We start from the raw sequence: 12,411 nt of genomic DNA, 5'->3' as shown, positions 1-12,411 counted from the left end.
TATGGTCTGCTGTTCTTTCTGTTGTAAAATACTTATAAAACCCCTAATAAAAATAAAGTTAAAAAAAAATAAAAAATGAAAAGACGTCACTACCCGTTTAGATCCATAGCTGTGTACATTTCCCACTATACTTTAAAGTTCACAGTTTGTACAGTAAAACCGTTCTGTGAAAAACACAAAATACTGAATGTGAAAAAGTCTACCTCCCCCCTGGTCGTTCTCCCACCTCCCAGATGACTCACCCACTCGCCCACTCTCCTCCCACACCAACAACACAGGAAATATACAATACGCCATTTTGATCCTCTCTGTACTCTGTTTCTCTTTTTCTCTATCACCATCCCCTCTCTTCATCTCTTTCTGTTTCACCCCATTACATTTTCTCTCTGCTCCTCTCCTGTCCCTTCTCATCCTCTCTCTCCCTCCTCTCGCTCTCTGCCTCTACCCTTCTCTATTTCTCTTTCTCATTCTCCTCCCCTCACTCTCCCACTCCTTTCTTAGTCCCCTTCGCTCGCTCTCATCCCCTCTTTTTTCCTTCTCTTCATCTCTCTCACTCCTTTGATAGTCTCCCTCTCTCCCTCTTCCATTCCCTTTCTTTCTTTCTCACTCACTCGCTCGCTCTCCCTCCTTCACCACCCCACCTCTTTTTTTTTCTTTTAATCTCTCGTCCTCCCCTCTCTCTTTCCTTCCCCCTCGCTCTCACTCCCTACTTAGCCGCCATCTCTCCTTCACCACCGCCTCTTTCATTCTATCTTCGTCTTGTCTCTGTTCTTCTTTTAATCTCACTTCATCACATCTCTCCTTCCTCTTCCTCACTTTCTCAATCCTCTTTCCTTCCCTCTTTCCCTCGTCTTTCTGTCCTCCTCTCTGTCACCATCGGTTCTCTCTCTCGCTCTCCCTTCACCATCCCCTCTCTTTTTCTTCTTTCATTCTCACTTCTCTCCTTCCTCTCCCTCACACTCTCAGTCCTCTTTTTTCCTTCTCTCTGTCCTACCATCGGGTCTCTTTCTCGCTCTCCTTCTCTCCTCTCCCCTCCTTCACCATCCCATGTCTTCTTTTAATATCACTTCTCTCCTTCTTCCTCACTCTCTCACTCCTCTCTTTCCCACATCTCTCTCTCCACCTGTCTCATCATCGGCACTCTCTTTCGCTCTCCCTCCTTCACCATCCCATCACTCTTTCCCTCATCTCTCTGTCTACCTCTCTCACACCATCAATTCTCTCTCTCTCACTCTCCCTCTCTCCGTCCTTCACCATCCCAACTCTTTTTCGTCTCTCAATCTCACTTCATCTCTTCTCTCCTTCCTCTCCCTCACGCTCTCAATCCTCTTTTCCCTTCTCTCTTTCCCTCATCTCTCTGTCCTACCATCGGTTCTCTCTCGCACTCTCTCTCCCTCCCTCCTTCACCATCCCACCTCTTTTCACCTTTTAATCTCACTTCATCACTTCTCTCATCCCTCTCCTTCACTCTCTTTATCATCTCTTTCCTTCTGTCTGCCCACCTTTCTCTCAATATCGGTTCTCTCGGTTCTCATCGGCTCTCTCCCTCCTTCACTTCACCACGTCTCTCCTTCCTGTCCCTCAATCCATCAATCCTCTGTCCTACCATCAGTTTTCTCTCTCTTCACTATCCCATCTCTATGCATCTCTAAACCCCACCTCTCTCTTAGATCTCACTTTACGCTGCTCCTTCTCTCTTTTCTCTCCCCCTTCCCCCTCTTTCCTTCACTCCCCTCATCCCTCCGTCATACATGACCACTCTGCCCTTGAGTTCCACCTCCACGCTGCAAACGGCCTAAACAGTGGCCCCTCGCCGGCCCGTAATGACCCCATTTAAAGGGTAGATTCGTGATAATAGCTTTCTACACTTGAGGCCCACTTGATTCATATTAATAACACAAAGAAAAGGGTTTTATTTACGGGTTATTCGGTGTTTTAAGGCCCCGCGGCTCAGACACGGCCTCCGCATTACAAAAACAACATCTCACCAAGTCTGCGAGCTTCTTTTAGCTTCTAGCAAACATCATTTTAAATACGATCAGCGGGACTGCGGTCTGATTTAAATTCAATTCGGATTTCCAGAAAATAGAAGCCTTGAAAGCTACCGTGGTCTGGACCGGGAGTGAAGCGATTAAAATGAGGCTAGAAACAGTAGCTGCGAGCGTGAAAGTCGCTTATTAACGAGAGACGTGATTTAGTTAAAGCGAAGTGAGACGTTAAAGCTGTTGGACCTGATTTTTACTAGCTTAAAAACGTACAAAAAAAACCTAAACCGGTCCATTTCAAACCGTTTGCAGTGGTCCAAAGTTATCCGTCATGTGTCTTATGCATTCGGAGCATCCTAATTACTCACCATAATGAGTTTATAAGCAGTTTTCACAGCTTTCAGAGATCAGTTTTGTCGCGACAGTAATGCTAACAAGAACTAGCGTGTTAACAGTGACTTCTTGGTATTATTAAAAGCGTAAAATATAAAATAAACAACCTATTAAAATGCAAATTAATTAAAGAAAAGAATACCCGATTATTTTTATATGTGGAATACATCAGTTTGTACTTCAAAATTTGCGTTAGCGTTAGCATTGACACATAAAAATCTCTCTTTCTAAACACAGAAGAGTCCTTCGGCGAAGTATTTGTTTTATTTGTGCAGTTTTTTCGTGCAGATCTTTAAAAATGCATCAATTTTAGTGTGAATCTGCCTCATAGACATACAATTGGACAGGAAGTAGTGATGCTAACAGTGAGTCCGCCCGGCGCTGTTGTGCAAAGAGCCAATTAGACGCCGAAACCACGCCGCTGACTTATTTTAACCTCAAGAGCTGCTTATACAATGAATCTGTACTGGGGCGAGACGCATTTTTGCTCGAATATTTGAAGAAAAAACGGGTACGGGAAACTTTTTAAGCATTTTTATAATCAGAAGACTACTTTGATATGCACATTTATTCAAACAACGAAAAAGATTAGATAGAACTCCATAATTTCTATTCGCTCCACTGCTCCACTGGTTTCAAATGACATCACAATATTGTAAAATGCTCATAGTATAAATTAAGGTTGAGGGTAAGTCAGAATTTCAATTGTTTTAAATGTCAAAAAGTAATATTTTGTCCCGGGTTGTAGTTTATATCTCTGTATTTACTGAGCCTGTGAACATTAAACAAGAACTGAGAAAAATTCAACAGAGCCAACTGCTTTTCTATTGATTTTCTTTCCCTTTTCTGAATAGCTTAAAAATTGTGGCATTACTCAAAATCGCTCTTTCAGTTGAATTAATTTTGAATCCTAATTTTAAAACGAACCAAGTCTATTTACCCAGTCGCCAAGTAAGTAATCAGGAAGTAATCTGGTTCAATGTTTTTGGGTTGTTTTTTTTTTAATGGGATTTACTTTATTATTACAATTTTTTTAATCAAAATCCCATCAAGATGTATTGGCTCCTGTCCTCTGTTTGGAGTTGTTGCTGGGTTTTAGACGACGTCACAACAATCGATCGACTTATATGGCCTTCAACGCACTCAAAGCTCTTTACACACACATTCACACACCAGCGTACGCACACACTGAGGACGAGGTGGGTTAAGTGTCTTGCCCAAGGACCCAATGACAGTATTCATCTGTGGGAGCTGGAATCGCACCACCAACCTGTAATATATAGGGCCTGGATGACGTCAACTGGTTATGTGATGTGTTGAAAACCATTGCGGTCTTTTTTAGACTCTTTTTGCTGATTTGTTGAAGCATTTTTGTTAGATTTTAGACTCTTACAAGGAATATTCAACGTTCAACTCTCTTGCTTTCTGGCATATACAGTGGTTCCTCATTTACGTTCTAAAAATAACCCGCAATAGACGAAATCTGCAAAGTAGTTGGCTTTATTTTTTACAGTTATTATAAAGTTTTAAGGCTGTAAAACCCCTCACCACACACTTCATACACTTTTCTCACACAGGCATTAAAATTTTCTCACATTTCTCTCGTTAAAACACTCTCAAAGTTCAAACCTTCGTATATTATATCCCTCTTCCTCAATAATCACTTTAAATGTTTTGTTCACGTGCCTCTACTCCAGAGGTATCCACAGAGGCGCCTCTGCGTGCACAGAAACACTTTTAAGTCCAAACCGTTTCTGAAATTCGTCGGTGGAGAACGTTTCATCGACATTGTGGGTTTGGTCGAGGAGAAAACTTGCAAACACACAGCACTTCAGAGTCACACTACGATCCAACATTTATGTAAATTTGGTTGAACGCATTCTGTACTGGACAGGAGACACGGCACGGAGGAGACTGATGGACACTGGTCTACAGTCCCTTAGCCAATCAGGACGCAGAACACAATGCACGTTCATAAGATGCACAAAAGAGCATGCAAATTGCGCTAAAAAAGAATCCGCGAAACAGCAAGACAGCGATACAGCGAGGGACCACTGTATACATTTTTCCATTGTCACGCATTTTCTATTTTGTCTTTATTTTTTACATTTTACATTTGTGTAAAGCCTGTTGCACTACAAGTAATGTTGGGTTGGCATTCTTTTTTTTTTTACATAATTTTTTAGTTTTTTAATTAGGAAAACACGAATCGCCAATGCATACGTGTCCAAAATATGTTCATACTTCATACTATGTCTACTTAAAGACTAGCATTTTAATCTAGTTTTTTACTTGACTTGCTTCCATTCTTACCAGCAGAGGGCGCAAACACTAACCCACCCACGCATTTAAAGTTAGACCAATTTACTCTACGAGGCTTTTTCCCCTTTGTCCTTGAAATTAAACCAACTAAAAATGCAAAGCTGTATAGTATTTTCCAATCTAAATCATACGTCTCTTTTCAAATGTCGTGGGGTTTCTTGTATTCCCCGTCCCTCATCGATGCTCTCCCGCAGGCGCCCACATAAATCAGCAACACATTAATTCAATTTTAGATGTGAATGTGACACGTACAGAGCGCCGCACTTCTCTTTCCTCTTGTCTGTTATTTGTCAGCAGCTTGGTGACTCACTCGCATTCAAAACCAACAATAATTGCGCATTACCACCCTAGAGGGGACAAAAACAGTCTATGGAAAAAAAAATAGCATGGAAAAAACAGCAACACATGATGAAATTTAGAGTGTGATACTACATTTATGAAAAAAATAATGTAAATAAAAAATTATATCAGGTATAGAGTGTTTTTGGTTATAGTTGGGAAGGTTGGTGGTTCGAATCCCACTATATAAAAACATAATCATTTACCATTTAACGTTTTCTCGGTTTGAAATTAAAACATCACTACCAATATGTAGCATTGTCCCCGAGTGACATGGCAACAAAATGTCATGTAGAGCTTTGAAATGGAACAAATTCAGACAGAAAACTGCATCAATTTTCAGTGATCAGTTTTGAGTGGACAGGTCTTCCAGGCCAATCCAATCCTGTAGATTGGAAGACCGCCGCTCGAACCACTGAGCCCCTGTCTATGTGTTTTGGCTGTCAACATTAAACAAGAACTGGGAAAAATTCAACATGTTTGTCACAGCAAAACCAAATGCTTTTTCTATCGATTTTTTTTTTTTTTCTCTTTTCGGAATAGCTTCAAATTTGTGGCATTACTCAGAAGTGCTTTCAGTTGAATGAATTTTGAATCGTAATTTGAACACAGCATAACATAGCAAGTTTGTTTACTCAGTCGACAAGTAAGTAATCAGTAGGGATTTGGTTCAACGTTTGGGGATATTTAAAAAAATGAATCTCCTATCAAGTTGCATTGGCTTCTGTCCTCTGTCTGAAATTATTGCTGTGTTTCAGATAACACAACGTTCAAAAATCGCTTCAATTTTCAGTTTAGTTTTGAATCGACAGGTCTTCAACCAATCCAGCCCTGTAGATTATTAATCTGTGGTGGAATACATCCAACAGTTTGATGTGTTCAAGTGAAACCGTGTAACTTTCTGAAGATGGAAAGTCACCAAATTGATTCTAGTAAGGATGCAAGAGAAGTAAACACAACCAAAAATGAACCAAAACACAAAATGAATGATTACGCTAATCACACACTGTGGCTATTACTGGGATAGACTGACTCACATACCAAAGGAAATGTATGTAAGTGTCTTGCCTAAGGACACAATGGACACAAATGGTCCAAGCAGAGATAAATCATTCAACTTTTGAGTTTCGAGACGACTGCTCGAACTACTGAGCGAATGTCTATGCGTTTTGGCTAAAAAAAGTTACATTGTTTTGTTTATGTTCATTAAATTAATATTAGAAGTGTAAAAAAATAAAATAAAATAATACAAATTGTGACTAGGCAAAAAGAGGGAAAACAAACCATGTGCTTTTACTGCTCCAGCTGGATGTAAACATGTTGATTTAGCTCCAACCCAATGCTTTCTGGGATTGATTGGATTTTAAGATTCAAGTTAAATTATACGTACATAGCACAACCATATTTATGCAGCAGAAATAGATTTCCAAGAGGGTGGGATTGACTGTATAAAGCCAGACACTGAATATTGTGAGAACATTGACCTAAGCAGTGGAAGATATTCATATGCAATCATCCCGGTACTTGTTCCCGATTTAGCCTTGCGTGTTTCAAGAATGTGTTTTGAAAATGACTCACTGATTTAGAAGTAGCGCACTCTATGTTTCTTCTGCTGCCAAACGTCTAAGAATAACATGGTTTGTGTTTGCAGTTCGAAACATCACTGGTGCAAACAGCACAAATAGTAACGCAATAGTGTCTCTTTTGGCGTTTCATAATGACTGAAAGCATGATTTTTGTTTTATTTCTTCGCTCTTAAACCCTGTGTTGGAAACTGTACTTGTCTGTGTACTTGTTTCTCAGTGAGATTGCGACACATGCTTATTTTACCTGTTACTTCCGTGACAAGAGGCTTTTGCAATCCATCTTTTCAGTGACTGCAAGCATTCTTTTTAGTGACGTATTCTACCTGGCAACAGTTAACGGTCTACCCATTTATGACCTTGTACGGGGGGTATGCGAAATTAGTTTAACTTCTATAGATAGTACCTTTCTCAGGGTATAAGTACAGGGTCTGCAATCACTTCCTTCACAATTACAATGACCACATCAGCATCTCGATTGACACGGTCTCTCAGATGAAATGCAAAACTTCATCCTTATAAAAAGTAATCCACAAAACTACTTTTAAAAATTGTTTTTGTTGTCAGTTAGCAAGAGGTGACTGCTTGGCGTATCCTAATAAGTATCATTACGACTTTGATTGATCATTTATGACACCTGTGAATTATTATGTTACATTTTGGACGTTTTAAATCACACTATTCATCTAAACCGACTTAATAAAATAAACAAGCCTGCTGACGTCCGGGTTGGAAAATTTCAGTGCCCAATGATGTATTTTTATATTGGGCTTTGTTTGGACATGCCTGATTTTGGGTAAAGAATGTCATAATTGTAGCCCAGGGGCCAAATGCGGCCCTCAAACCAATTTTTCTTGGCCTTAACGCTTCTAGGTGAATTGGCCCATATTACCTTAAAGAGTACTTCTTACTGTACATTTCTGAAAATCTACTTCAACAAGCCCATACCAGATATTTAATGTGTCCCACTGAGGATGTAAGCACGAATAAAGGTCTAATAGTTCAGTCTAACTAGTAATAATAACGCAGATTTGAAGTATTCACTGTATTGGCGACCAGTCTATGCCCCTCAATCGGCCCTTAGCTTTGTCTGTGCTTATCTGGCCCTTAATGAGAAAGTTTGGACGCCCCTGCTCTAAATCTTTACTTGTACTGATATGTATTATCATCTATCTGTTTGACCTAATGCCTAAATCCTTATGTGTATTCATGTAATGTTTAATCTTTGACTTAATTTAGTTTAGTTACGCACGGGCATATCTCTTGTTTGTTAGTGTTCAAGACGATGTGTCCAGCAACCTGAAGTCGCTTGAACGAGTTTAAACTGGTACGATTATTTTGATGCTATAAATACATGTCGTTCATATATGTTCATTTGTCAGCTGAGGGCGAGACGACACTATTAGGGACAACAGCTCTTTTGTGCACAGTTGATTCAAGACAACTTCTCTATTGATTTGATATATTTTTAAAGTGTCTTGCCCAAGGATGCAACAGCAGCATTCATCTGTGGGAGCTGGAATCGCACCGCCAACCTGTGGGTCAGTGGATCTAACCGCTCCACCAATGACGTTTATGTCGAGAGCGGGATTCGAATCACCGGTGGCATAATTTTGTTCCAATGTTATAGTTTTTCATGATACTTTCTATAACGGGCCGAGTGACGGTGAAACTTCCCAGACACTGACCTAAGGGTTAATTATTTTTTTTTGTAAGAGTCTTGCTCAAAAGCATCCAGGAAGTGCTCGCAAAGTCATCACACACTTTGCTATGTGACATTTTGACCCCGACATTCAACAACAGCGCTGAAGTTGCCTATGCAATTATACAGCGAGCCGTCTTTGGATTGACTAATGCTCTTGCTCCCTCGGGACGCTCTCCATCTCCCTGAAGAAGTGAGTAATCTTCCTATTATGTCTGTGCACTTTGATATCCTTAATATAGGTGCAGTTAATTACAGTATACAGGGACGGAGCAAGTGTTAGTGTGGGCATCATCTGCAAGTAGACGGCAGTTACAGCAACATAATGTAAGTATAGTCTCAAGATATCCCGTGATGCATTGCAAAAATAACAACCATTCATTACTCTGGGGGGTATATAATGTAAAGAGGCGTGTCTTCATTATTTTTAGATGGTGAATTGAGAACTACAAGTAAGGCAATGAGTGAAAATGGAAATTGTCATACGTACGTTGGACTTGAAGAAAAGGACATTTTATCCATGGGTTTCAGAATGATGAGAAATTAGGATAGTTACCATAGCAATTAAAGATTTTTTGTTGAAAATCAAATATCTAAACAGGCAGGACCGGCCCTAGCTTTCAGGGGGCCCTAAGCTGAATTTGTCTCTGGGGCCCCTGACAGCAGATGCCTCTTGGTTCAGCTATTGGTGATTCACATTTGACAACATTATGACTCTGCTCTCATCACCTTGACTAATTGTTTTTGTGGTTATCTGACCAACATCAGACTGAAAACATCCAGAATGTCACAACTGCAATAGTCACAAGAACAGAACACAAACATAGAAGGGGAGTCAAGAGTTTTGAAATTTTAGGCATTTTTTCTTTGTTTCTGGTGGATTTTAATGTGTTCCAGTTGGCGACAGTGGGCTGAAATTTACATTATAAATTGTCCTTGCACCGGCATAAACACGTAGCTGCCCTCACCTCTGCCTGACTCAAAAACAAATGTAGCAGCAGTAGATATTTTGCTACTATAGATATAAAACAAATGTAATCATTTGAGAAGGACATTTAGGCTGCTGTAAACACACAAGCCCTGTTTCCAATAAAACTTGATATATTACATTATTTTCAGTATAAATGTGGGCTCCTGGGGGCCCTCGGGGCCCTAAACAGCTGCTTAGTCTGCTTATAGGCTGGGCCGGCCCTGTAAACAGGACTGAACATTCATTTTGATCACAGGCTCCTGAAAATGTGTTGTTTAATTCCATTTTGTATTTTTTATTTTTTTTTCAAAATAAATTGTTCATCAGTGTTTGCTAATGTGGTGAACATCGTGCCACCATTATAACTGCTGAACATTCTGCCATAAACATGCACACAGAGCCCCACCATCATGATGCCACTGCAAACTAACAATAACTCTGTGTAGACAAACAGAAAAAGAATATTTCAGTTTGTTGTTAATATGGCAAAGGTTTGGCCTGTATTAGTGGCAAATGGGCAGCCACATGGTAAAATGAAATTCTATGTACATATGGAGAACTCATAATTAAATCATAATTAGCATACTTAGCCATTTTGAGAAAATTAGGCTGGTGGTCTTTTGGTCTCTTTCAGACTCATGACTCATACATACGGCTAACGCTAGCTTTCATTTTGGCTCACAATGCTCTTTAGACTGCAGTTCTTTAAAAAAAAATGCTTTGCCCTACACTTCTCAACATTATGGTAATTGGGTTCATTTTGTCCATATTTCACTTGCACAATCGTTTTGTCGGAAGGACCACATGGCCACACATATGGTCCAGTGCAAAAATCTGCCAATGACATGATGTATTAATCCCCTTAAGACAGGAAGGAGTATAAATATTCCAGAGTGGGCGGATTTGAAGAAAATGGATGCCCGCCTCCAGCTGCTGTTGGGGTCACATAAGGAGGTGTTGATGCGGTGGTTGTGGATTTTGTAAATGTATTTATGTTTTTTTTGGGGTGAAGTTCACAATTTAACTTCCTAGTTGGACACGGGCACGAGATATGACATACGTAGAGGTCATTCTTTAACCGTTACCTAGCAACCACAATGAAAATAAGGCCCAAAACTTACCTAAATTACACAATAGTGATGATTCGCCAAATAAAAATGTATGGAACACCTCTGTTTTATTAAATGAATGCCAGAAAAATGCCTTTCGCGTGCATAAATTACCCTTGCATTTTGGATAGAATTGTTAAAACTGTTATGTAACTTCCTGTATTTGTACTTTTCACCATTTTTTTTCATTTTATTCTTACATAAACTGCCACTTAGCTGATGTAAAACTATGGTAAACATTTACAAACTTACTATCCCACCAAGCCAAGTAATGATTAGGAAAAACACGAAAACCTCTTGTACGAATTTTAAGGCAGAAGGGAGTATAAATATTCTCGAGTGGGAGGATTTGATGAAAATGGATCCTCACCTCGAGCTGCTGTGCGCGGGGGTTCTTGGGGTCACACAGGGAGGTGTTGATGCGGTGGTTGTGCTTTACGCAGCGCTGTGTGGTGTTCTGGGGCATCGGGAACGTCTGACGCACGAGAGTCAGCCGACCAATGGATTTCATCACCAACTCCTGCAGGTCGTAGTCGGAAATTTCCTGAAAGAAAAAGAGAAGAGTGGGTTGAAAGAGTGTAAAAATAGTTTCAGCTGCGGCAAAACGTGTGGGTCCCATAGACTGTATAAAGAAGCGGACTAAGTGAGTGTGACGTCACCTGTAGGTTTAAGACCGAAATGACGAGGCTCACTGCAGCAGTTACAGAGAGGTGGCGATTTTTCCATGTAAAGTGAATTGAAGCCAGAGTTGAAGGAGCCAGAAGCGCGCCTATGCTCACTTCCTGTTTGGAATGCGACGGCTAGCAGGTTAGCTATGTCCATTTATATATACGGTCTATGGCAAGAGCTCTGCATTTGACCCATACTTTGTCATTACTGGAGAAACCCGTCAGTGTTAGAAGGAAACCAGAGTAGCAAGACAGAGATCTGGAGGTGTAAATTACCGAAGGGAACCCATTTGTCCTGCGCATAGACTGTATAAAGAAGTGGACTATGGCGCCATGTCACGTTCAGTCGTTCAGTCAAATGAAGCTCATCGAGGCTAGCAGTTACAGGAGCTGATTTGGAGCTAAGTTCAATATTTGGAATTCTGACCACGAGTATCATACCGACCAAAGAGCAAATCTGAAGTAAGGCTGCCTGCACCGCTTGGTTTAGCAGGGAGCAGGCGCTTAGCAACAATGTCAATCAAACTTGTTGCTAACGCTAACAGGAGCGTCCTTGGGGAAAGAAGGCGCCTGATTTGTCTGTTGTTAGTTTTCATATCTCAATTTACAAACACAATAGAAAATACCAGGATCACGTTGATTGGGTTAATATGAACCTTTTAAGACTGAAATGACGAGTCTGACCGCAGCAGTTACAGAGAGACGGGCGACAGTTCAGTTTTTCAATAGAAAGTGAAGTCCAGAGTCGATGGAGCCGGAAGCGCACCCATGCTCACTTCTTATTTGGAACGTGGGAGCTAGCAGGTTAGCTTTGTCCGTTTGTGTATACAGTCTATGTGTGGTAGTAATTTTTGTTTTGATACTAAATAATACTATGGAAAGTATCGCAATATCCATCCAATACCCATAGCAGTGACTTTTGTGTTAAAATGCATTGGAACAGCTCGATTATAAAGAATTTTAGCTTGGAATTACCAATGAAATTAATTAATTCTCTGTATAACTACTATCATGTAACTGCAAATTCTCAGTAATTCTCTTCTTTTTATCGTAGAAGTGGCACACAATGGGTTAAATGGTAAAACTACTTGCTATATTTATTTATTTTGAGCAAATTAATGAACACACTTAATGTACATTTCACATATTTTTCCTTATTTAAGCTCGAAAAGGAGTGGAAAGAAGAAACAACGCATTAAATCCCAACCCTCCATTAGAACATAAATTAAATGCTTTGTTTAAGCTATAAACAAAATAGCGAACACCCAAAAATTGGCAAAGGGATCTATTTACACAGCATTTTGGCAGAAGCCCGGTACAGACTCTACATAAAAATTGTG

The 12,411-nt window shown here is 40.1% G+C and overlaps 1 protein-coding gene across 1 annotated transcript in view; it reads right to left on the bottom strand.

Moving 5' to 3' along the window:
- Window positions 1-12,411, bottom strand: part of grid2 (glutamate receptor, ionotropic, delta 2) — an 834,579-nt gene that overhangs the window by 355,151 nt on the left and 467,017 nt on the right. The window contains exon 6 of the mRNA XM_033973100.2: window positions 10,774-10,947. Within this exon, the coding sequence (XP_033828991.1) occupies window positions 10,774-10,947 (174 nt within the window). The remainder of the gene's footprint in view (window positions 1-10,773; window positions 10,948-12,411) is intronic.

Source organism: Periophthalmus magnuspinnatus, chromosome 9 (assembly GCF_009829125.3).
Source record: "Periophthalmus magnuspinnatus isolate fPerMag1 chromosome 9, fPerMag1.2.pri, whole genome shotgun sequence".
NCBI lineage: Eukaryota > Metazoa > Chordata > Actinopteri > Gobiiformes > Gobiidae > Periophthalmus > Periophthalmus magnuspinnatus.
Note: the sequence above shows the minus strand (reverse complement) of the source record. Positions and strands in the feature narration are given on the sequence as shown.